This window comes from Oryzias latipes, chromosome 19, assembly GCF_002234675.1.
Source record: "Oryzias latipes chromosome 19, ASM223467v1".
NCBI classification, from domain to species: Eukaryota; Metazoa; Chordata; class Actinopteri; order Beloniformes; family Adrianichthyidae; genus Oryzias; species Oryzias latipes.
In genome coordinates this window covers 10045454-10072276 of record NC_019877.2, presented here as the reverse complement: position 1 = coordinate 10072276, position 26823 = coordinate 10045454, and the positions used below count along the sequence as shown (strand labels likewise).

Here is a 26823-nt window from a genome sequence, read left to right as displayed (position 1 = left end):
ACAAAAAAGACAAAAATATATTTGTTAAATTGATTTTTTTTTATATACCTTTGTGGTTATTTGACTCAATCATTTTGCTGAGTTTGTTTAGATATTTAACTACCAGCAAGAAGTTTACTTAAAATAGGATCTTTCTATAGTAGACTTAAAATGTTCCAATTTGGTCTGAAGAAGTATACTTCCTACACTACACATACATGGTCTAGTATACTTGCTATACTTATATTTGTGCTCAAGTGTACTTAATAAACCTCAAGTGTAAAATACTGTTTAATACACAAAGTCAACAAGCATAGGAGAATTTCTTGCATTTCAAAAATTTTACACCCCAAATTAAAGTATTTTTATGCATGTTTGCAAACCAAACAAATAATCAAGACACAATTTTAAGTGCTGTAAAATGCTTTAATACAAAATAGTGAATAATCTTTTAACAAACTGATGTTTAAACTCACTTTAACCCACCAAGGTTATACCATTTTAAGAAAAAAAAAAGGTTTGCATTCCTCCTAACCTCACCATAAAAGTCCTGATTTGGATTGAACTTTCAATAAGTATCCTATGCAAAAATGTATCGTAAAAAAATTCATTGCAACACAAATACAAAAACAACTTAAAGGGCAAACCGTATGAATTGCAAAAACAGTTTATTTTAAAAGGCACATCAGTTGTTAGAAGATTCTAAGGACACTTTTACAACAAAAGGTCTTCACGTTTTAGAGTATCTATTACAGTCGTCACAAAACATGGACGTTTCTGTTTAGTGTATCAAGACATGTCCAAACAAAAGAAAGAAAATCAAAAGTTCATTGCTTTGCATTATCTTATTCCGCTCTCTATTGACTACTGAGAATTGTGCAATTTACGTAACAAAAACGGACCGTGCCTTATATAAATATAAATGCTTTAAAAAAAAGTAGGTGATATCGTTTTAGCTGAATTAGCAACAGACGTGGAAGTAGTACACAGTGTGAAACAGACCTGCTACTATAGTTCATGTACAACAAATACTTTTATCAATCCATTTTTTCATTGTTTTCAATAGCCCCTAAGTTATGTTCGATTAAGAAAAGTATAAATTCAAAATATATTGCTAAAAAATCTTTGGCAGAAGGAAGAAAAAGGCCGCTACAACTGGATTAAGTGAAACTGAAAAACAGTGCTTCTATTTCCCTTGTATTGACAATACTACAGTAGATGTATTCAGTATTCTGTACTTATAGCTTCTCTTTGTACTTAACGTTTCAGGTTTGTTTGCATAAGTGAGTAAATCAGAAAATCACCAGTACAAAGACAAAAAAAATGGTCAAGAAAATATGGTTAATTAAATTTAACTTAATGTGACCTGGATCTAGAAAAGACCCTGAAATATTACCCTTACATTAAATGAAATCTAATCTCTGACCAAAATATTTATATCCCTGGGATTCATCCAAATAAGCTTAACATGTAGTTGTCTACCAAATCCCATCATTTACATTCTATCAGAACAGCAACCGTTCCAGATTAAGGAAAACGGCTTCACCCACAGCTGTGGCGTAGCACATGTCTGTCAAAAGCCTTCTGTGGACCGCTGGACACAATGAAGGAGGAGTCCAAAGGCCCTTCTCTTACTGGTACCAGGGGGTCTTCCTCACCCAGTGGAGGGTGAAGCCCGCGTCTGTCCGGATCTTAATGGAAGCGGCTTCTGCCTCCCTTACCGTCTCCTTCACAGATTGCATGAGGTTCTGAGCATTGTGGACCAACATCTCAGTCGCCTAAAGACGCACAACATAACCCTTTAAGTGTTTGAAACTCTTCGCTTTAATATTTGTCTGAAAGACTGCTCACCTGTTCCGACTCCTCCTCGCTGATGTTGGTACGACCCAACATGGTGGCTTTGACAGTAGACAGGATTTTGAGTTGGGTGCTGATGGTGGGAATGCGCTCACACACCTGGAACAAAAGGCATACGCTCAAACGCCCGTCAAAGTCCACGTCCAAACTCTCAGGTGAGGAGGGCTGCACAGACCTGGAGCAGGTTGGTCCGGATCCGTTTGTCAGTGCACTGCTTAGCGACCTCCTTGGCCATCTTGGTGACCTCATCGGAAGCCTTGGCGATGTCCTTGGCGCACTGGATGAGAGCACGCTTGTTTCCGCTACCTCCACGCACCAGGCGGGACATCTCTGCCATGAGCAGGGCCATTCGCTTGGCAGCACCAATGATGTCATTTCCCTAAAACAAATAATCGATTCAGTAAGAAGGTAAGGCTTTACATCACAACATTTTTGAAAATATTTAAAGACAATAAAGTCAAAGATTAAACCAATTTCATACATTTATCATAAAAAAAGCAGAGATCATTGTCAGAAGAAGTCATTTCTGTTAAACTGAAAACTTGAGAACTGTAAAACTATCACGTGATGTTTGGTGTCGCGACTTTGATGTGCGTTAAGTGTGACGGACGTAACAGAGAGAATCCGGTCATTTTTCAAATAAAACGTTTTTTTCGAAAAAAACAATAAAATGGAAATTATTTTTTCTTTCTGTGCGTCCCGGTGCCAAGTGTCCCGCGGCCCGGTGGTTGGGGACCACTGCTCTAAAGTACTCTAGAGTCAAACATATGTGCATCTGTTTGTCTGATGCTAAAGATTGACTACACTTGGTTTAATAATCCCAAAGACATCGCGCAAATGTGAGACAAAGCATAGATTTGAGATTTGCAAAGGGATCTCCCACAATGACTGGTATGAGGAAAAGAGGATCACCAGACTTATTATTCTGCTAAAGTTGATTTGTTACAAAATCAAAATATGACCCTGCTGTTGGTTTAACAGAATACCAAAGCAGCTGCTCATCTGAAAGACCTGATCAGATATCAATCGAACCTCTCCGCAGCTTTTAGCATCAACCTTTCTGTATGTTAGAACCAGGAGTAGAGAGCTTCCTGGGGTCCACTTACTTTGCTTGACCACTTGCGAGCTTCATCGTGAAGCTGCTTGGCGGCCACCATCATCGGCTCGTTCACCACGTCACCAGCTTTCTGTTCGGGGAACTCCTCGTCCTTTTCCTCTGGGGGAGGAGGTCGGGGGGGTGGGACTTCACCCTCTGGAAGAGGAGGCTTGGGAGGCGCTGCTTCATCGTTGAGCTAGAAGGTCGGAGACATAAAAGTTCATGTAGGCCTGCTGAACAAATGTAAAGTCTTTTAACTATGGAATAACTTACATTAAGCTGATCCAGCTCAGGAGGAGGGGGTGGGAAGTCTGGCTCTGGGGGCTGGAAGGCCTCCCTGACCTTTGCCACAGCACCGAGGATCTTAAAACCAGAGTCCAGAAAGCCTTTCTGAAGACCTGGTTTTCAAAAAACAAACGTATCTGGATGCTCCGCACAAACAAACCCTCGTCTATCTTCAGTTAGAAACAGCAACCTACTCGGATCTTGGATTTTTGCAGCCACTGCCTTGGCACTCATCACCATAGGAGAAATTGTCTGGCTCAGTTCATCGGATGCAGCCTTCACCACCTCCCTGAATTTTGGATCCTCAGAGTTCTCCACCTCTCGTTTGGCCACCAGCAGGATGCGGTTGGCTCTGCGGGCGATGCTGGTCGCACCAGCCACTAACATCTGAGGCTGGTGGTTGGTCATGGCCACGCGGCACTTATCCAAGTCGTTCTTTATGGCTTCCTCTGAGGCGTCCAGCAGAGACTTTGTGTCGATGGCTTCATCCACCAGACCTACAGATCCACAGAGGACCATAAGAATTTACACTTTGGTCTAAAAGGAGGTTTATCTATTCACGCATTGCAACATTACCTGTCATTTTCTCGACATTGTCGATCCACTGATTCTTCATGGTCTCAAAATGTTCATAAGCAGCTTGGTTGCCGGGGTTTCTCAGCAAAATCCGAGCAGCAGATACAACCTAAAATAAACAATAGCAATAAATCAAAAAGTCACCAATAATATGGGTTGGGTTAAAGCTGACCGAATCCACAAACAGAAACATACTTGTGGTGTCAAGTCTCTGGTTGACTTGACGGCAGCCTGTATTCCCTCCACTGTGCTTTTGTTAGCCGTGCCAACAGCAGCCGCCTTCTCCGCCGTGGCTCCCAGCTTATTGGCATGGTTCTCAAAGTTGGCAGCTCTTTCGTCAAAGACCTACAAAGTCAAAAAATCAGTGGAAACTATTTTTTTTTTTTGCAATTAGAGCATCATTGCTCATAAAAACTGAAGGTTACAGAGGGGAGGGCACTGACCTCATTTCTGTTAGGAGCATCCAGAGGGGCAGTAGCAGCTACTGCCAACAACTTAATGGGGGTGGTTGTGTCACTGAAAATGTCGGACACCTCCTGAGTCATTGCCTCCTGCATCTGTCCTTTGAGGTCCTGAAATCAGAAGGAAAAGGCTTTTATGACAGGTTATAACAGTACAGGTAAGACCTGCAGGGAAGAGCATTCAACAACATGATCAAGTCATCAATAAAAAACAGTTTCAAGGACCACTGTTGACAGCTTTTTTTGGTTGAATGATCAATTTATTTAAAGACAAAATAGGAATTATTTGTAGAAGCTAAACAGAAATGATCATACATTTATGAATCAAATACCTAATACTTCATTGTGATTTTTATTCTTAAGAAATACCACTTTTTTGTTTTTTTGTTTTTTGGGGGGTGGGGGGTGGGTAACATATTTTTGGTTTACAGTAAAAAGTTAATAGAAACACCACCTTCTCCAAATCAAGCCTCTGAAAAGACAACAATTTTGAATGTATTTTTAAAAAAAATCAGATTATGAGAAGTTGGGTAATAACCCACTTTCACTTTTTTGTTTCTCTAGCATCTATAAACAAATTCACCATCTAAAATGACTTTGTTGGTCTGTATTTTTAAACACACACAAATACGGCTCTAATGCTTATTTAAATGTTAATAAAATAATAAACTTAAACTGTGATTCCACTTTTCTTGTAATTTAATGCAGATTAGTTTATTTATTTTTATAAAAAGGGTCTATAAAGCCACCACTTTTACATGCTAAATCTATTTTATTTCTTAGTTTTAGCAGTTTATATGTGTGAGTTTCCATCCATGGAAGCAATAAGAGAGCAGCTGTGAATGTATTTCTCCTACTGTCCAGCAGAGGGAGCTGTGTCTCTGTCTTTATGTGTCAACTGGGACTAAAGAAAGGGGATGGTTGTGGGAGCAGTCTTACTTTTAAAGCCTCTTGGAGTTGTTGAGCCACAGCACGTGCCTGAGGGGAGTCCCCTTCCCCTCGGGCTGCCAGGTCGGCCAGCTGGGCCATGAGCTGCTCCACCCGCTCGCACTTACCCATTAGCTCCTGGCGGTATGGGCCAGGAAGAGCGTTGGCCAGCCTGCGGCCCTCTGCTGCAAGGCCACGGATAGCTGTCTGGCCTGGAAAAAAACGCACAACCATTTAAAGCCCTTTATTGGGTTAAACCTTTGCTTTAATTTTCAAACGTAACAAAACAAAAAATACAAATGTGCTTTTATACTGCTACTATACAGTTTATAGAGTAAAACCACAGATGGAGCAGTGAAAGGAATGTGAAGCTGTGTGATAAAGACAGAGAGATAGGACAGTTTGGAGGCCAGACTCACCCACGCCATTGTCATCCACGGTGGGATTGTCGATCCAGCGCTGTGCTTGCTCGATCTTTCCCTCCAAGTGCACAGCTGCCTTTGCAGGCCGGCTGTTTGTCACGATTTTGTTGGTTTTGGACTGCAGATTCTGCAGAGCTGTAGCGATCTGTTTGGCCAAAGCTCTGGCCTCAGGTGTGTCACCTTTACCCCTTTAAGGAAACGCATTTTAGGTAAAATAACAATCATATGTGACTGAAATAAAACCTGTGAGACCAAAAGTCCATGCACTACCCTATTGGCAATTTTTAGAAAGTTCATCAACACTTTTTAACAGAACTACACGTCTCCTGCTTAATTTTTAACTTGTAAGAAAACTCAACAACCAAATCAAAAGATTCAATACCCATGTGATAACATCTTGACTGTGCTGCCAAACGGAAGACCTAAAAACCACATTCCTTTGCAAGACTATATATTTTGCACACTTGGGTGATCTTAAAGTAAACCCTATTTCCTGGATGTGCATAGAGTCAAAATAAAGGTATAGAAATGGTGTAAAAAAAAAACAGCAAACAAGAAAACAAAAACTAAAAAATCCTGTTCCCCTGGTTTTATTAACTTTTACCTTCAGAGCACTAATGAACTTACATTTTTCTGAGGTCAGACAGTCTGGCGGTCAGAGTAGCGAGCTCTTTAATAGAGCGCAACGCATCTTCTCTTTCCTTGGGGTCATCACACATGTCAGCAATCTTCTTAGCTTCTGTGAGCAAAGCCTTGATGTTCTCTTCTCCCTCAGGGCCACCTTTGGGATCTGCAAGCCAGCTCTGCGGAAGAACACAACGCACATTCAAAAACAATCCAAATGCTGCATCCTCTGAGCTCTCAGCTGAGTTACAATGACCCACTTGTGCAGCATCAATCTTCTTAGCGATGGCCTGCTTAGAGTTCGTCATGGCCTCCAGTTTGCGAGCCGCATTCTCAACCTTGTTTGTCAGCACGTCGAGCCCGTGGGAAACCTGCTGGGCCTTCTGCACGGCCACTGGGGATGCTCCTTGACCTCTGTAGGGAACAAAGAAAGCACATGGATGTCATTAGATGGTTTGATAAATGGAGTTTTAGGGTTTTTTTCCCTACTAAAGGCTGGGATCCCAAATTTTTGAGTCTGCAGAACGAGAACTCCAGCTGCTCTCAATTGTTTCGACCCAAGTCCCTTCATACATTTCTTTAATCTAGAACTTTGGAAAAGAACATCTCCAAAATGAGAATTTTAACATAAATGTGTATGCACGCTACAGGGAGTGCTTAAAATACAAAAACACATACAGTACAAGAAACATTTTCCACTTTAAAAAACCATTTTCAAATATTTAGCTCACACAACCTAAACCAATGACAGACTGTGTGATTTTACATGTATAATAACATCAACAGTGGTGAATATTTCTGCATAAAAATAATGACATGACAATGAAACAAAACAAAAATGTTAATATTTATAAAACTTTAAAACTGAAAAGTCAAAAATGCTGAATTTATTTGGTTTATTTACATTAAATTTAAGGGTTTATGGTTGTTTTTTTTAATATAAATTGTTATTTGCTTCTACTTTCAATGAGAAGCATCCGTAGATATTCTGTGTTTATGACAGATTTAACACGAAACAGCTGCTTATTTGCTGTGGCTCTGTGTTTGTGATAACAGGTTTGATTTCCCTTTAACACAGGAAAGAGGCTTTTCCCTTTATAATGACTACATTTTACTCAGCAAACTAAAATCCAGTGTAAGAAAAGATTAAAATACTCAATGAAATATTTCAAGACATATACATAAGCCTGTATATTCCTCTTTTTTTGTCAGTAGAAACAGACTTTACCTGGCTCTCATTTCAGACACCTGATCTGTAATCTGGCCCAGGGTTTTTGCAGTGCCCACAATATCCCTGCGCTCCTTTCCCGTACACAATTCCCCGACTTTTCCCGCTTCGTCCAGAATCTGACGGATGGCCTGTTCCCCTGCATCTCCTGGAAATACAGCAAATGCAAACTCAGACGTACATGTTGATGCTAAAGTACCTCAATATTCATGAAAAAGTAAAGGATGTGGATATTGGTAGGATGATCATTATGTCCTGACATACCTGGTGGAGCATTTGGGTCCCTTAGCCAGTTTTTGGCATGTGCCATCTTTGAGTCAATAAGCCCCAGAGCCCTCTTCATGGATTCTGTGTCCTTTGGGTTACAAAGCAGAATAAATCAACATCTTTTATAGAATCAATGCAACCACACAACATGAACAGATCTTCCGTTCATGAAGCATTAAACCGCTTTAAGCAATATTCCACCCTGACGTTGAGTCAGCATTCCTGTAAAGTTCCTGTCCATATATGATGCACATAAATACGTTTAATGTTAAAAAAAAGGATCATTTTTCTTTACTGAATCCCATTCTCCAGGTTAGCTGAGACTCTGAGCTGCTGATTTTCATGATCGCACGAAAACCTGAACATTTATGTGCAGCATTTGCCAACATCTGTGTGGAACAGCAGTGCAAAGCACGGCATTCACTACCTTTGCTTTTGGTAAATACTGTGGGCATCATGGTGAAGCAGTCAATGATTTTATGTTGTATTTCATTCAAATTAGATGGAAATACAACAAACTGATCAGCCATGATGGGCCCAGATGAGCGAATGAAGTCCTGCAGGCAAATGGGGCGGGGCCAGACCCAGCAGAGGAGAGCTTAAATCTTCATTGATTCATAAAGTGTCAATATATGATAAAAAAAAATACTCCTTTTTGTTAAGAAATCTGATCAAAAACTGAGAGTCAGACTTTACAATAGTGTCTGTGTTAAAACAAAAGAGGGCATATTTGTGAGAACAGCTAAGTGTGTTGTAACAAAGCCAAAATAAACAGGGAAGAAGAAAAAGAGGAAGTACAAAGGTGTGACATTACATCATAGTTATGTGGGCGGGTTAGTTTATTGCTCAGACATGCTCAGTATGCAGCTGCTGTTCAGCAACCAATTTAAGGAAAAAGCCAGTTAAGGAAAATGAATGCACTTCTACCAAAAGAGGGCTGTTAAGCTTAGCGTTCTTCAAAACCTCTTTTAAAGAATAAACCACATTTAAAGGGTTAAAACAGCAAATGAGCCAGTTAGGAAAACTTTGTGTTAGCCGGACACTCATGACATGGGCTTTCAATTCTCCAAGGACAACTAACTAAAGGGGGGGTGCAAAGATGTCGATACGATGCAATGTTATGATTCAAAAGAAATAAAAATAAATAAATGAATGGCAGTAACATTGCAAAGATCCACATGTCAGCAAAACATCCTCAACGTCAAACCATTCCAACAGTAGAGCAATAACTCAACTCCTAATGGACTCTACGGATGGTCATTTCCATCTCCAAACAGAGAAGCATACGATGACACCACAAAAGCACAAACTATTTTCTTTCTTTCTTTCTTTTCCAGACATGCTGCTGCGCAAACAAGCTGCGACAGAGGAGAGGCTTACCTTCTACACGGGAGAAAAGAGGAACAAAAACAGTCAAAAGAAAAGAGAAAAACCACATAATTACAGAGATTAACTAGACAGCCTGAGGAGCAGGAAAAAGAGAAACGTGACAAAAGTAAAAGTGGAACAATACAGAAGAGGATTTTGCAGAACCAAATACACAGAGACAGCAGTACACAGTACACATAGCCTCACAGAAGCTTTAACAGAATAAAAAATATATTACTATATGGAACCAAAGGGTTCTTCATCAACAGGAACATTTTTAGTGTGAGGATGCAGAGCAGCAACTAAGGAAAAACTTTGTAGGAATACATAAAAAAAACTTGCTGGAATCTCTTCGACAGTTATGTGGGTCTATAAAACACATCTAGTGTTTTGAGATGAGTTTTGATTGAGGTTGTATTCAATCTGTAACCAGATCCAGTCTGCTTCATTTGGTCCGGATCGAGTCCTGAGCCTTGCGTTTGGGCTGTATTCAGCCATCAAGGGGACTTGACTTGACGCCCTGTTCCAGATTAAAGCTTGTAAACAAACCCATGTGACTAAAGATCTCTCCACTCACTGGTCAGGAATTACAAGGGCGGGGCAAAGCAACTACAGGCAGAAATGATGGAAGTCCTGTGCTTTAAGTACATTCAAACTTTATATTTTGCTCACAAGTTTCGAACGTCTGTATCAACGTCGGGCTCAACTCTTTACTCTTTCCTCGCTTTTTTTGGAGTCATGCTGCAGGGCGGTTACTGGCAAGAAGACAGCTAAGAAAGTATGCTGATAAAGAGTTATGACATACAGGTTGTCGGGAAAACAGTGAGAAGCTATGTGTGTCACATTAAAAACGGTTTTGATGAGTCAGAATTCATCTGATCACATTTTAGTAAGTTGCATTTCAGTTGTTGTAGTGTAGAAATTTCTAATTGCTTCTTTATTTTGCAGTGAACTATTTTTTTCAACAGTTGTATTTTTTAAATATAAGAGAATAAACTACAAGGTAGCTTTTAGGGTGACGTCACAGCACAGCGTACTGTGTAACAAGACAGAAAAGCGGTGTTGAAATCAATGTTCTAACTAATAAACAGCTGGGCCCTTTTTTCTGTTTGATAACAAGACAGTCGTTGCTTTATATTTATCCGCGGCTCATCTGTTGCTACATTCCTACTCTGTTTTTGTCGGCTACAGTGGCTGTTTTGGTTCAGTTGCTCCGCTCCGATTTTATTCAGACTGAGGAATCTCAGAGCGAACCGAAGCTCAGTCGGAAGGGAAAAGAAGTGCGAAAGCCTTAAAAGATGGGCCCCGAGAGTCAGCTGTTTAGCGATGGGTGCATTCAGAATGAAAATCTGTTCTGAAGAATCAGGGGAAACAAACTCAATGGATCAAATGTGTCCAGTCTGAACACACCCTGATAATCCTTATGTCTACAAACGGATTTCAAAGACTTCTTTAGTCAAATTAGCGGTTTTTTTTATTTTTTAAGTAATTTTAACTATTTTGGTAAATATTTATCAATAATCTGTAACTGAGCATGTGCTAACTGGATCAGAATACTTTCATCTGGTAAAAATAGAGAACATTTTAATTAGCAGGACATAATACAGCCTATGTGGGCATGGTGTAAAGATGAACAAAAAGCAAAGGTTGGTGTTTTGCAAGCACCTTGTTGGCCCAGGCGTCCTCGTCCCAGGACGTAAGCTGCAGCACCCGAATGATCTCATTGATCTCAGCGCTCATCTTCTCAAAGGTGAAGTTGCGGTTCTTCAAAGCCTCTTCCACACCTTGTCCACCTGACGTCTTGGTTGTTACAAAGATTTTGATACCTAAGAGGAAAAAAACTCAAACAATTAAAACAAAAATTGGGTTTACAAGTGACTAAAGCTGGTATCTACCTATAAGAGGGTACCCCTGGATAAAGTCTAGATATTTTGTCCTCATTTGAAAAGCTTCTGCTATACTAAAGGATCAGGAAAATCCATTTCTTTGAAAGGATAATACATTAGCTGTGGCTAAATATTGCCAACCATCATCTGTTGATGAACTGACCAAAAACAGGTGAGCAGATGATGAGAGAAACAAGAGGGGGGGGGGGGGGGGAGAACTACAGCTCAGACCTATCCTATTGAACTCATAAATGTTTATTTTCATTTCAGGATACTTCGACAAGACTGAAGATGTGTGGTATTTTCTGACAGTTGCTGTGAGAAAGCATTCCGGTGTCTAAAAAAACATGAAAGTATGACAGAAAACCTTACATCAGCAAAGCTACTGTCAAAACAATAAAGTTTCCAATCCAAACACTGGAGATCGAATTTGTTGCCTAAAAGTCTTCAAAAGTAGGCTTTGTTGTAAGAATTGTAATAGTTGTGGCTTCATTTATGTTTCTTAGATGATGGAAAGGGAAAACGTTTCTCTTACGGGACCACCATTAGAAGTTCTTTTTTGTTTTTACACATAGAAACTATAAAAACAACCAAAATCAAGTCAGCTTTATTATGGTTGTCCATAGACACACATTTGCCAAACTGACTCATCAGAACAGAAGGGCTATTGTTAACCAGGCCCAGATTTGGTTCCTCATTCTCCTCTCACAGGACACACAGAGAGAAAACAAAAAAAACAAAAAACATTTTTGAATTTTTACCGACATGTGGTCTAAACATGTCAGACGGAAGAAGCTAATAAGATGAGCAACAAAATGTCTTCTGGATCAAAGTTACAACAGAATTCCAGGAGAATGTGACCTGAACAAACTGGCGTCTGATTAGGGATGGCTACCCAAACTAATTTACGTGCAACTTCTGTAAGCTATAAGCTCCCTGCTCCGCTCCATTTTAATGCATCCGCTTATTGACAAAGAGATCCATTGACATCCTGAGTTTTCTCGTCTGAGCTGACATCTGGCTCAAAACTATACAGCTGGATGACTCCAATATTTCTCAGAATTTTTGCTGCACTGGTAATGTTAGCTTGCGGTTGAGAAGGGCTGTAAACTAGAGGGAGAGCAGTAGGACATCTGAATGATGGAAAGGGGACAGCGTTACTCTGTGCCAACAGTCCTGCCCACAACTCGGAGGTGAATTTCTAATGAACCCCTGTCGCTTTGCAGAAACTTTGTCCTAGAAAACAACACCGGTTTTTTGACTTTGCCTATAAACGGCAAAATCATAATTAAAAGACCACTGAGAAAAGACGATTGGACGGAGACTTCAAATATTTTTGGAAAAAAATGCGCTTGCTTTTTCATTTTTTAGCACCGGATGAAGCCCAAACGGTACCCATCCCTCGGTCTGATGTTCCTATGAAAGCCGTGTAGACACCTGAGATGAGGATGGGCAGCAGCTCCTTGACTGTGTTCATGGAGTTGACCAGCATCACCCGATGCTCCTGATGCGTGAGCTCCTGCTGCCGCTCATCTATCATCTTCGCCATCTTTGTCATACCTGGGCACAAAAAAACAAATAAACAGGTCAATAGTGTTGACGTTTTAAAACAACATGTTTCAGACTGTAAAGAAAATGCTTCATTTGTATATATATCCTCTTTTGACCTACATAACGCTGTTCTAAAGTATCATGCACTTATGAGCCTATACCTGGACCGAGGTTCTTTGTGTACGTGATCAAGTCCTCCATTGATTCTACCACCTCTGCCACAGTCAGATACTCCAGGATCCCTTTGCACACCCGGATGATTTTACGGACCTGAGATGAAAAAAAATTTATAAAAAAGGAAAAAACATTTCATTGCAACAGAAAAGGCTCATACCAACACATTTGGCCTGTTAATATCAACATGCCCTCTATTGACACAAGGACAGGACAACGCTGTCGCCTGCTTCTGTTCAGCTTTATTGAGGACTGCAGGAGTCACCACTTTTCTACAGTGATCCCTGAGCTGCAAAACACGATGGCACTGCTGACTGATCACTCCTGCAGACGTGTTGAGATGCCTGATATGTGCTCCAAAGTGCTGATCTGCAGCTTCTCGCTTTCCCTTAGTGTCCCAGAGCGGAAAAGATGGATGCGCTTGATGAAACCCGCGTCTGGGTAAAGATTTAGAAAGTGTGCCTAAGTGATTTATAAAGTGTTACCCCGACCTGAGCCGAATATTTATTAACTTCCTGGTCGTCTTTATCCTTCACAGGCACCAAAAACTCTTGCATTCTAACTGACATTTAATTATATTACTCTATCTAAATCTTGTTCTGACAGCAGATTTCTTCTGGGTGGGAAAAGAAAAACTATAAATACCTCAGCTTCATCAAAGGTCAGAAGCAGATCAGATGTTCCAGACAGGATGCCCCGGGAACCATCGATCAGAAAATCCCGAGCAGGAACGGCGTATGGGTCCGATTTGAGCATGGAAGCAGCCTGCACCAGCTTTGCGCATGCATTCTCCACTCTACGGAGCGAAAAAAGTGGAAAGGGAGAAGACCAAACATGTCACTCAACACTAGAGACCAAACATGGATTCTCTTTTGTTAGTTTGTCTTTTCAAACATCACCCTTACACCCACAAAAGTAATAATTGAGCAGTGTAAATATTTATTGGATAAAAAACAAATATGAAATAAAATATTCAGACTTAAATGATTTTACACCCAGAACACGAATCCTTAACTAGGTTTGACTGCCTAGAGTTTTAAAGGACTGCAAAAACTAATCGTTTCATGGAAGAAAAAGTTTTTTTTTTATGTCCTACACAAATTTTAGACCACGTGTCAATAAAACTTCAGAAATCTGGTTTGAATGAAAGGGTTGTCTTCTCTCTAACAGAACGGGAAATCAAATCTGGGCCTGGTTAACAATAGCACTGGCTGTTGTTCTGATGAATCAGTGTTGCAAATGGAAAACAAAAATAAAGCTGACTTGATTTGGAGCTTTTCTAACGTGAATATTTCTACTATTTTAGAGAAGATAACAGACTTTTTGAAGTTTTAGTTGGACTTGATTGATGTCAGCTCCCAGAACATTCAGTGATTTGCAAATTTACATAAGTCAGTTCACCCTCTTATGTGTAAAAACAAAATAATCAGATAACAGTGGTTCAATAACAGGAAGTTTTTACTCTGTCACCATCATTTAAACAAAACCAAAGTCAAAATGATCATAATTGTACGACAAGGCTTCATTTCTTTAGACGTTTGGGCATTTTCTTGTCCACAGACTTCCAGTGTTTGGATTGTAGCCTGAACTTTGACTTTAAAACATCTTTATCATTTTGACACTAGCTTTGCTGATGATACTTTTTGTACTTGTACTTTGCGTGGTTCTGCTCTTTGCATGACCCAGTTTCCCCTCTGGGTTTTGTCTTTTCTCAGAGAGTGACACATGTCTTTAAATAACTCTGATTTAAGATGAATTCATCTTGGTCTCCACAGCTCTGCTGCTGTGCCTCACACTTGGTCATGTCCGCTTCTAACCAAGCATTAAGCCAGAGTCCATAGATTATTGTTCAGTCTTCTTTAAAGCCATAATTTCCACACATTTATGTGTAGAATGTCTTTTAGTCTTTTAGTATCTATGTTTAATCATCTGCACAGCCTGTGATAATCTGTTATTTAGCTTCAACTTCAACTTTTATATCCTGATCCTAAACCTTTGGCTGCTGTTGCATTGTGGGTAAAATGTACTCTTTGACCTGCACAGCAGGAGTCCTACATTCTACCTGCACAATATTAACAGCCATTAAGCATGTGGAAACAGGCAACAAGCCAAAAACCACCACATGTTTTATTTCCCACGGTTTGCAGGCTTCCTACTTTTGCCTGCAGGGCAATTGTTGAGGTCAGAGTTTTTTAGTGGAAGATTTTCACAAAAGAACCAACCAGTAAAGAACCTTTTCAAAGTGTTTAGAAGTCCAAACTCATTTTAAGAACAAAAAGTCATATAAATGTACACATTATGCATTTTATGAGTTTTTTTCTGCAATTTGAGCGAGTAATGTCCTTCAGCCAGCACTGCAGAGAAACAGCTGTGCAACCCCCAGAACCCAGCAGACACTATATTTAGTGAAGGAGATGCATTCCAGCACATGTGCTGATGGATGACGACAGGGTGACGATTTGACTTTGAGGCGCCAAATGTGTCGGGCTCGACAACGTGTGCCTGCCGATGTGATTCATATCTGACCTTGGAGGCTGTCACGATCTGCTGCTTCTCCATTGCTCAAACAGGAAGAAGCACTTAGTGACTCATAAGACAGAAGCTTTTGGGGGGGGGGAATGATTTGGGCATTTAGTTCTCATTTTTAAGTCAGTTATTCTTTTTTTTCTTCTTTTATTGGATATCTGTTGATGCTTTTTGGTCTCACTCCTAGAAAGCAAAAGGAAGTCCCGCCAGACTAAATCATTTCATGTAAATTGCTAAAAGACTCCGAAGCATGCCATGTCTGACCTTTCCCTGAGCCCAACCGGCCATTACCTGAACAGATAAGGACAAACTGAGCCAAAGAGCGAATAGTGAGTTCCAGAATGCAGAAAAGGAGTCATTTGTTTCTAAAAAAAAATGTGTCGCTTTCTTCATTCGAATGAGTGTGGAGATCTTACTTGATAAAAGCAGGTTGCATATCCCTTTTCATAATCTGGTCTTCTGTAGTTTGAACGGTCTCCTTCCCAACCTGGAAAACATTTGCACTCATTTAGAAGACATTCCCAGCTTAAAAAAAACTAGATTTTTACACCATGAAATGACTCTTCCTTCAGAGTCATGAAGGAGAAAGGCCCTTCATGACCTAACCAAAGGTCTGCACAGCAACCATTCTGCAGGTCAGTGGTACCGAATGGCAACAGAAATGTTACGCTGCTTCAAATGAGCCCCACCCAAGTACTGAAATTAGATGTAAAGAGGCCAACAAATGGGACATATATGCCAACTTAAACACATGCTGTGTTTAAATTAATTCAAAATTGGTTGTCTTCACAATATGCAATATTTTGACATGAAAGATATAGATAGAATGATATGGAATCTTTGGTGAGTTTTTTTTAAATACATTTTGTCTTTCTATTGGAATTTAATGCAAGAATTCATCACTTTGTCAGGAAAAGTTTAAAGGGCCTATACCATGTAAAATCAATATTTTGAGCTTATATGATTATTATAATGTTAATTCCTCATGGAAAAAAACCCAGAAGTGGTATTCTGATCTGTTCATGCATTTCTGAGTATTCCTCTAAAAACCTGCGCTCTGAAGACCAGCCCCTTCCAATCCACAAAGCGAGCAGGTTTTAGCAATCTGACTTAGACCAGTGAGAACAGCCCCTTCCAGGAAGAGCCAGCTCCGCCCCCAGGCTGACACAAACGCTCTCACACCTTTTACGCTAAGCTAAACGCTTTTATTTTATGTGCACAATATGCACATCCATCTTTACAAAAGTTTGGATGGCGTTAGTTTTCGTCTGCAAAACGCAGACACGCTGCCGAGGCCGGCTCTAGGTTGACGTCACCAAATCCAGTCATCTTAATAATGAATATTTAACAGAAAATGTGTCTTTTGTGTGTCAGAAATTGAAACAAATCCATAAAATGAAATCATATTGGATGAGATAAACTTGTGAACATAAACTAAATCAATTCAGGAGTCTGGTGTTGATACTAAGTGTGTGTTTCAGTCTGCAGCAAACACCAGATGATGATGATGACGAGTTGACCATAATTTTGGCCACATGTCAGTTGCAGCTAAAAGTCCGTCTTACTGTAGGTCATTGCGTTCATTTTTTTCTTTTTAAAAGGAGTTCTTTATTTTTTTCTGTGTCCAACTCCTAGACATATGATTTGGGTAATGCAGCTTTTGGGGGGACCCGAGGACTCAGCACAATATAATGAGTAAAGAAGCCAAATGACTCATGTCCTCCAACATGACTTCAGCTCTGTGGGGAAAAACATGAACCATGTTGAGTGACAAACCATGTGCGTTTGTGATGGGGCATTTATAAACACAAAAAAAGTAATATGCGTTTTCTTTCACCTTTTATGCTAAACATGTTTAAAAAGTACAATATTCTGTATCAATGCAACACATTTGCAGCCTACTAAACTTAGTATTTTACCGTTTTGTGCCCTGAAAATAGTTTTGTGTAGTTTGTACTCGTTTTAAGCAACATCCGTCATAACAATTAATGTGGATGTTACATACCCGCTTTTTAGGCCCGGGGATCCTGTCAATAAGGTCTGAACCGCAATCCTGAACTTATCAAGAGAAGAGGAGGAAGAAACAACAGTTGCCTGTTTCTGTTTTCTTTTCCAGTTTGGATAAAACTGGAAAATTCCCAAGGCTCTTCTTGTTAACATTTCAGGAGAGTAGCAGATCCATTCCAGTCGGTTGACATGGAGGCAGCAGTGGAGCTGAGCACACATGCATTTAACACCCCGTTTTCACTGGGCCTCAAGGGACTGTGAGGAACTGCAGGGTTATAAATTAGGGTTAAAGGTTGTGTCAAACTAGAGCTTGGGCATCACTGGGGTCCTGTCTCCAGCAGAGAAATGTCAAAAGATGAACAAATGGCAATGAAAAACGAAAGTTGTCCCATCTCATTTCATTTTTCGTTTTGAGATTTTAAAATAGTTTCCCTGTTTGTACTATTTTTAAGGTTTCTCTGTTTTCAAACCTGCTTATAGGGTAGACTTGGTTGCAGTTTTTTTAAAGACTATTCGGTTATTAGATCACAAAGAAAAAAAAGCCTTTTGCCAGCATTTTCTTGGTTCTGTGCTTTTACTGAAAAAGAGAGTTGCCTTTGTTTGAGTAACCTCGGCATTGCTGAGACTTCCCTAACGTATGAAATATTTGTGTCTTCTTGAAAAAGAAAGGGTTGCAACAGTTTTTTTTGTTTGTTTTTTTGGTTTTTTCATTTTGACGTTCAACCAAGACGTTTATTTGTCTTTCCAGCTTGCGAAGACAGACAGAAATTTACACAAGATCAAGTCAAGTTTTGACATGACCTCACTGGAGCAAAAAAGGCAGGGAATCGTGCCGAGGCTAGAGGCCAAATGTGGCTGTTCAGCAAATGCTGAGTCATACTTTACCCAAAGAACCAGGCAGAAACTTTTGAAATGGAGTTCATTAAAGACTAAAGGACGTACTCATCCGCTTCTTACAGTCATCTTTTTACTGCTTTCTTACTTGGCCTAATCCTGTTGTCTGGTATTCCGCTGCAGTGCTCCAAGTAATGTTCTTTAAAAATAGACCAGTGGCCCAAGTTTAAATATATTGTTGTCGAGCAGTTTGTGATGGCTGGTCTTTTCCACTCTGAGCATGCGTCTTGAATTGGAAGTGTTGCAGCTGATATCAGCAGGTTTTTCTTAATCCAGCTGCTCACCTCCACTAACTTTTTAAAGACCCACTCCAATGAAAATGGTGTTGTTGGGGTTTTTAACATGCTCCTTTGGCATGTTTCTGATTATGGAGGACGTGTATATAAGGGGAGTATTTCTTTATTCAAACTGTTGTGAATCAGGTGCAGGTTAAAAACTACTGTTTGTTACGTAGAAAATGAGATGGGCGGGCCACAAGTTCCCCACTCTGCTCCATTCTGATGCATTCACTTGTAGACGACTAGATCCATGTATGTCTCTGTTTTTCAAAACTGTACGGCTGGATAGCTCCAATGTTGCACCGCTAATGTTAGGTTGAGGGTGTGAGGGGCTGTAATCTAGCACGACAGAGTGTAAACAAACAGCTCTCAGCAGTAGTGAGGGGAGGAGGGGTTGAGTTGCTCCATGCCAACAGGCCCCGCCCACAGTTCAGAGTCTAATTTCCAATGAACTACTGCCGCTCTGCAGGAACGACAGGTTTTTGGATTTTGGCTAAAAATGGGATAATCACCATTAAAAGAGACCACTGACAACCCTTTTAAAATAGATCAAAAGATGATCACAATCGGTCTTGCAGATTCAGAGCCTGTCAAAATACCATCCAATACTAACGACGGGAAGTTTCTGGAGTGGAAACACTGACAAGCCCGTTACCACCCGGAAACCCTTGTTTCTTGATGGAGTGTCTGATGGTTGAGAACAAGCTGGGCTTTGTTTAAAGCAAACCATCTCTCTGCCACTGGATGAAAAGCCACTCTGAAAGCAGCAGGGCTGCTGAGACAGAGCCTTCCTTTCACATACTGCTCAGAGTTGAAGCAATGCTGCAGTCGTTATAGTGACCACGATTATCTGCAATGGGACATTTTCAACAACAATGATTTCCTCACAGCAGCACATTACTGGATATATTTTGACTGCTGCAGTCAAAAACATGACTGTTCTATCTGAAGCAGAAACTTCTGCCGTCCATTTTATCAAATATCCGCTGTCTAATTATGAATCAAAGGGGAAGCAGAGGTTGCGTTGAAGGCCAGCGCCTTTATTTTGCATCTGCCAAGAGGCGTCAAACATTATTTATTCATTTGGCTCAGGATGCAGTCGCACGCGGTGAGTCCAAGGTGATGAGAGGCACACAAATCAAACGGCCTGCTTGGCCAGGGCAAAATGAAGTTTGGCAGTCAAAAGTTTTTACTCGTCAGATCTTTCTCCTGTTGCTGGAGTCTAACAGTCCATGAGGTGGGAGTGAGAAGCAGGTGGAATTATTAGCAAAGCTCTTCAAAATAGAAGCCAATAAATACAAGGTTTTTTTGGAAATGAGACTTCCCATCACCCATCTGTTAACACGCCGTCTCGCTTGGAGCAGGGAGCCTACGTCAAAAATGCAATCTTTTTCAAACGCCATCTCTTTGTCTGCTTTTGATTTACAACGATTGAATGAAGAAATACTGAGAAATGCAATTTTGAGCTTAATTATCTTTTTGTCCTCCATAATCAGAAAACGCCATGTTAAAAATACCAAAAAAATGATTTTATTTTGCATCAGAGTTGGATTCTAAACAGGCTTGGAAGCAACAAAAAAAACATTTATCTGTCAATTTCTACCATCCGAAATAGTTTTTTACTTATTGTGGTTTTAGACTGTATTTAAAAACGGATTATATTTATTGTTGTTTTTTTGACTCAGCATGATGATCTATATGTTTTACTTCAAGTTAAACTCACTAGTAAGTTATGAACTTCAGATGGATTTGAATAGCTTCCTCTTATGTTTCACCATGGCAACCACTATTACCAGAGTTTGCTCAGTGGTTCAAAATACAGTTTCTTTTTTCTTTAATGTTAATCCCTAAAAAGTTAGTACCAGTACTGCTAATATGAAAAGTACATGTTTTACATTCATAATAGTCGGCTTTCTCCTTCAAAGATTAGCTAAAAAGAGAGTTCTGATGTGGACCTTAGTCATGGTCAGCAGCCATAGACCCATAAACAGCTGGGTTTCCCAAAGCTGGCTCACATTCCTGTTTGGAGCGGGGTTGACAGCTGCCAGGTCTTCCTAGCTCCACTTCCTGTGTTTTCTTTTCAACACCCCCCTCCCCTCCTCTGCTACTCCATAAATCTAACCTGCAAACATTGTAGAAGTAAAAACTGGACTAGTACACAACATGATCTTTTCTTGTTAAAACGGGGTAACTGTTTTGGACTTGAACTGTTTCTGAGTTACCTCTGTGACTTGCTGTAGTACCCTGAAAGATTTCCCAAGGCAAATGACAGGATGCCCGAGTCTCAGATAACAGGAACCGTTTTCTTTTGTATGCCTTTAAAGCACTTGTGTTAATGGTTTCACTGGTTTCCTAACTTCAAAGCCCTTCCAGAAAAAGTATGAGTAAATCGATGTACCAATTCTTGATCTGAGTAAACACCTACAATTCAATAAAAATTCCAGCCTGCTTCCTCATTTTTCCACTTCTGTTAAACTACGGATATCCAAGAACGTAATTCTGTTTATTTTTAGCCAAAAAGATTTTCAAAGGGAAGTTAGTCCTTCCGCTTTTTAACTGAAAATGCTTTTTTTTTGGTACCAGACTTGCTTTTTAGCTGCTATGTATGCAACTCAATTCAAAGGATCAGAGGCCCCGCCTCCTGGATGACATTCTGACATGTCTGGAATTCTCTGCATTCCTTAAATTCCATGTTTAAATGAAGTTTCCTAAATTGCTTAAATTCCATATTAGCTGTAAAATTCACTATAAAAATGTACTTATGTAAATATAGTACACTTAAACATGTACTTATAGTCATTTTTCTTTTTAAATATCCACTTTATGACAGATGGACTTCGGGAGCATTGAAAAAAAATTATATTTAGTGAAAAATTAATTATTCTTTTAATATGCATTCAATAAGATATTCTAATGTGTTATTTGTGAATTATTTGGAAAAGAGTCAAATTCTGCTGCACTCCTGATCTTCCATTTGATTTATAAAGTAAATAGTGTTCAACAGAAATCCTATTAGGCAGTTTCCTCCCCTTTATTCTGACGTTCTCCATGGAGGACCATCTCCCCCATGATTTCTCGACAACAGCCTTGTTTTAATTGTCTTGCAACATTAAACTTGCAAAGGCAGAACCGTTGGTTAACAGTCTCAGCTTAGAGGAAGAAGACAGAAACCACCAATCCTTTAACAGAGCAGTTGGACTTCACACGTCTTGCAGAGCTACAAGAAGCCAAATGAAATCAGCTGCGGCACATCGTCACAGGCACAGGGTTTCCGGCTCGCGCAGGAAGACAGATCCAATTTCACCCTCACCTCAGTTCAGCACAGAGGTCTAACAGAGGTGGGAGTGTTTATCTTGAGTCATCATTGTGCAATTCATACGCCATAAACCCAAAATAAAGGAGTCAAAGCACACAATGATTAGCCTTAAGTATCCTTTATATGTAAGCCCAGCAATATGTTACTCACAAATGTGAAGCCAGACATCTTCAATGACCTCATAACGGGTTGCAATGTTGCTACGGCAACTGGAAATAATCACAGACGTGTGTGGTCATTTAGGCCATTGTTGGAGACATCTGGTAATTATTCTGAATGTCCGGAGAAGCCTGCATGAGTTCATCTCTGAATGAAGACGCACAGTCATGTGTTTGTGGTCAATCAGTCAGCCAGAATGTCCTATTTCCATATTTAAAGTTGGCCCTAAATATGGAAATATATAGTAAGCCAAGTTGCTCACATTTAGAAAAAACAATAAAACTATCAACACAAACGCAAAAAATAAAAACCCACAATGACTCGTTCCTTTTTTTAATAGCAGAGGCACTAAAAATAAATGAATATAAAGCCGCACATCAACATTTGTTCAATTCTGCATGAAGACACTTTCTGTCCAAAACAGTAAAGGAAGTGCCTTTGTCTCCCACACCCACCACAAGCCCCCTAACAGCACACCATACAGCATCTTTATCAGTGGAAAAACTATCAAATAGCTCCAAAGCCAGAATTCTTGCCTATAAGACAACACATAATCATTTAAGTTTGAAATTATACAATTTACATCATCTTCTTTTTTTTACGTTTTTTGGAAAATGTTCCTCATAACACTACAAATTCCTTAGTTTTCTCTGATTCCAAGGAAAGGAAGGAAGTCTGGGGGGAGTAGAAATAAATAATCTGATAAAAAGAGAGGAAAACCTGTTTCACAGAGGCTCCAGAGAACACACAGAAACAAGTTAAAATGCCTCAACCTAAGGGTTTAAATAGATGTAGACCATCCCTCCATCTATTACATGATTCGACTGTCACCAGAGTAACTCTCCAAATGTATTACCCAGCAACTGCCAGGCTATCTGGGAGTGCCCAGACTGACAGATTAACAGACAGTTAGTTACAGTTATGTCTGCCTTAATTTAGCCTAAATCTTTCTTTTGTGGGCTAATAACAATGTCTGCTTTAAGCCCTTCCCAGTGCTTGGTTTCTCTTCCAAAACTGCCATGTATGGGTTAAGGTTTCAGGATAAAAATGGAGGAAACGTCTTTATCATTTCCTGCCATGCAGTTGTTCTGAAGAACGGCTTTGTGGCTGGGAGAGTTTTTCCATCTAATTATACCCCAAAACTGCAGATGGTGAGGTCAAATGGACTATTGCTTAATTTAGGAGAGTTTTGCAAATTGATAATTAATGGACCAAAAGAATTTAAATTGCAGTGTTGGTAAGGAGGAAGAAAAACTTTTCAAATTAAAAGTAGTTAGATATTCAGAACTTTAAGAGGCAGTTACATTCAACAATTGGGGCAGTGTTGCTTTTTATTTCAATTTAGGTTTTTCAAACTTTAACAAGAAAAAAATGATCAATTTGGTTCAGATTAGAATTCAAGAAACATCTTTTTAAAGAATGGTTTTCTCTCTTTGACTGGGGGTCTGCTAGCTGAGGCTTTGGGGCCACAATTGGCTCTTTTACCCCTATAGTGGCCCCTCTGGCTGAAGAGAAAAGTAATTTTTAGAAGTAAGGGTTACTTAATTAGAATTGATTTAATGTAGATCAGTTTTGTTTATAAAATTTATAGCTGACGTGCTACTACAAGATAAACTATGTAAGTGAATTTACATCCTGCTGACATAATACTTTCAAAAACTTTAATAAATTGTCTGATCTTTTCTGATTGGTCAGTTTATTGTGTGCATATCCTCCTATGCTGCACAACAATGGTTGGTGGGATGTATAACAAGAGAAAATCAATTTTTTTGTCGTGTTGTTTTAAGTCCGACTCCAATCATCTTTTAAATCGTTGTAAAAGCTTTCCCTGTGGTCTTTTATTTAGTTTCTGCCGAGCAGCAGTAGCTCATCAGAAATTTGCCTCTGAGTTGTGGGCGGGACCTATTGGCAGGGAGCCTAGGCTCATTTCCCATAATCCCTTTGTTTACACTCTCTCCCACAGGCCCCCCAACCTAACATTAGCAGTGCAACAAAAGCGGCGAGCAATATCAAAGCTATTAGGCCATACAGTTACGAAGAAGATGCCATCTCGGTCGAGGAAAACAAAGACGTACATAGATCTATTTGTCTGAATCGGAATGGAACGGAGCTTATAGCCTGCCGATTGTATTATCTATGCAACAATTACAAGCTTTTTCAAATGGCATGAATGTGTCTGCTCCTGAGTCACAACAACTTGAATTGGCGTATACTTATATTGCACTTTTCTACCTACAAGGCCCAAAGCGCTTCACAGTCACACTCATTTCACACACTGATGGTGGCTCCACTGCCGAACACTGGCGCCAACCTACCACCAGAGGCAAGGTGGGGTTCAGTGTCTTGCCCAAGGACACTTCAACACATGGGTGTGCAAGGCGGGGAATCGAACCTGCAATCCTTATATTCCATTTTTAATCTTTATTCTCTTTGAATGTTTCCTCCATCAAGAGAAAAAATGACACAAGAACATGTTTAAAACACCAAAAATAAAATATTCATAGGAGCGGGTATTTTGTAGGAGTACCTGGTCCAGATAGAGGGCCTCTTATTTTGAAAAGAATATGGGCTTTTGTCAAAAGTAAAAGAGAAAAAAAAATCAAATCTTCGGAAAATCCTAGTTTCTATTTATATTTCTGTTTTATTCATGCCATACAAAAAGTAATGTAAAGAATTCAAAAGTAGTATCTGATTTGCCTATAAGGGTAAAAATATAAGCATTTGGTGCTTGATGAGTGAAAAAAGCCAAATATGGCTTAACCGGTATGATGCTGACCCCCATCTTTGATCACTAAAAAAACAATGCATTTGTAATATGTAGCAAGAAAATGTAAACTTTTTCTCTAAATTCTAGTCCTAGTTTAGTCAGCGATGGCACCCACTCAGCTACAGGAGGCAGGGCGCAGTCTCAAGGGGGGAAAAGGGCGTCACTGCACTTTATTAAGACTACTTCAAAAGAGTTTGGAATTATGTATGAAACTATGTAACTAATGGCAGAATAACATAATGCAGATACGTCTTTTTTAACAGTATAATATCGTTTCAATGCAGGAATGAGGGTGAACCCCGAGGGACAAAGCGACAGGTAGGTTCCAAGTTGAAGTACCACCAGACCAGCCACAACTATTCACGAAGAACCGACAGATGGTTTCCCATCATGGGAGGAAAAGAAGTTTACCCACCCGGACGAGGTTGCTAACGGCCGCCTGCACCGTAGCCACCGGCGCCGATAGATCTGGTATCGCCTTTCCGTCAACTTCACCTTCCTCGTGCATTATCACCAGATGGGATATTTGCTGAGCCACCGGCTCCAGGATACTTTCTATAGTCTTCGTGTGAAAAACGGGCATTTTGGCTGCTTTTTTAACGCTGTCCAAAGAAAATACCACACCACCAAGGGCAGTTTCTCTACGACTCCAACACGGATAAAACCTCAAAGCAACTTAAATAAGCCTTTCTTCTTCCCGGGACAGCGTGCAGACTTCAACTACACCGAGGAGCCATGAACTGGTGGTGGAAACTCGGACAGCGCGAGCGAGCTGTGCGTCAACGAACGTCGTAAGTCACAGCGGCCAATCAGAATGCGGCTAGGCAAGATTTGTAAAAAATGATTGGCTATTTTGAGTGCCACTCAACATTAGCACTGCCCTCTTTCCCAATGGAGCGTTTGCTCTGGATCCGAGTGCTTCCTAAATTACGTAATACACTCCTATGTCCTAAAAAGGGAAATATGCCTCCTGTTAGCGAAGCATGGGATTCCTGGGCTGTAATTTAGCTCATTACATTTGAAAGGCAATAAATGACTCTTGAGAAATTTGACTTGAAGAAGAGAAATAGTGCATTTAATAAAAAAAAAAGATTTTTTTTAAAGACAGCACTATGGCAAAACTGCCTAATTTGCTAGTTTTGTGGTTTTCATAATGTCATGCATTCAGTTTGCTAAGGAAAATGTACAACTATTGTGTGTAAATAGAAACCAGAAGGAGTTGTTTACTTTTCCTAATCCATCCCGCACCCATTATTACAAAATCCCACAGGGATAAGTGTGGTGCATTTTTTAAATTCCTTATCTGTCCAACCTCCTGAAAAAAAACTAAAAAAAACTTCTGAGGATCCAGAAACTGCCAAGCAAACTAGCAAAAGAATTTCCACAGAGTCCCAAGGCGGCCTGCACAGCACCAGTTTGTTGCCTAAAAAGGAAGAGTGCAAAAAGAAGGAATCAAGTGGGTCACATACATAAACAGAGGGTTGATATGCCATCTAGGGGAGTTTTTGTACTAAAAATGTCCAAACACATTCAGCAACAGCAACCCCACGCCAGCCACATCCAGGTATTCCCTTCACATGTTCAAATTGTCACATATTTTATGTCCCCCTAACGCTAAATATATTGACCTCCACATGTCCTCAAAGTGGGCTAAATGCAGTGTCCTGCAGACTTCAGACGAGTGAATATAGACATCAAAGATGGCCTGCTGCTTCCTCAGCTCTCCAGTTACTCCAGGCTGTCCCATGTGATCCAGTCTGGAATGTGCAGGTCTGGTCCAGATGGGTGGTCTGCACTCTCCCCTACTGTCCTACTCCCTGTTGATAAGACAACAAGGCAGTGTCCTGCTGCGGCAGGGCAGACAGGGAGCCGTCTCAAAGGTGTGCACAGTTACAAACACTTAAAAATCTGAAAATAGAGATCTCTGAATGTGGAGACATTACAGTTCAAAAGTTATGTATTTACCTTATTAGAGTATCATTGAGGATTATTATTGGTCAAACAGATATAAATATACAGTAAAAGTTTGTAGCATGGGCCAGTTGTTGGTAGTACTACAGGTTTTTTGAATCAGGTTTCCTTCTATTCTTGTGTCCACAAATATTTAGTGCCATCTTGTGGTTGAGAATAGTAACTACAACCCCTGCCACAAAATCACTGATTTTAAATCCTTTA

General features: G+C 40.0%; 1 protein-coding gene across 2 annotated transcripts; it reads right to left on the bottom strand.

Moving 5' to 3' along the window:
- Positions 1-384: 384 nt before the first annotated feature.
- Positions 385-25410, bottom strand: vcl (vinculin). 2 transcript variants are annotated; one of them, XM_011488213.3, is made up of 21 exons: positions 25064-25410; positions 15644-15714; positions 13347-13497; positions 12689-12797; positions 12414-12536; positions 10756-10916; positions 7720-7813; positions 7456-7603; positions 6488-6641; positions 6231-6406; positions 5601-5791; positions 5194-5393; positions 4237-4365; positions 3989-4138; positions 3794-3902; positions 3412-3714; positions 3206-3330; positions 2943-3128; positions 2012-2215; positions 1831-1935; positions 385-1757 (listed from the first exon to the last, which is right to left on the bottom strand). In XM_011488213.3, exons 1-21 carry the CDS (start codon positions 25229-25231, stop codon positions 1611-1613), a joined length of 3204 nt encoding a protein of 1067 aa, XP_011486515.1. In that variant the 5' UTR covers positions 25232-25410; the 3' UTR covers positions 385-1610. The 2 variants fall into 2 exon arrangements, with proteins under 2 accessions (XP_011486515.1, XP_011486516.1); XM_011488214.3 differs by having other exon boundaries at positions 7720-7810.
- Between the last annotated feature and the right edge of the window lie 1413 nt (positions 25411-26823).

Bases quoted from the DNA above. Each gene is read 5' to 3' on its own strand.
- vcl (XM_011488213.3), bottom strand. From the start codon at position 25,231: ATGCCCGTTTTTCACACGAAGACTATAGAAAGTATCCTGGAGCCGGTG. The intron at 12,798-13,346 runs GTATTTATAGTT...TTTTCATCTCAG, and splicing joins TGACCTTTGATGAAGCTGAG to GTCCGTAAAATCATCCGGGT. The intron at 4,139-4,236 runs GTCAGTGCCCTC...TTGACTTTGTAG, and splicing joins ATGCTCCTAACAGAAATGAG to GTCTTTGACGAAAGAGCTGC.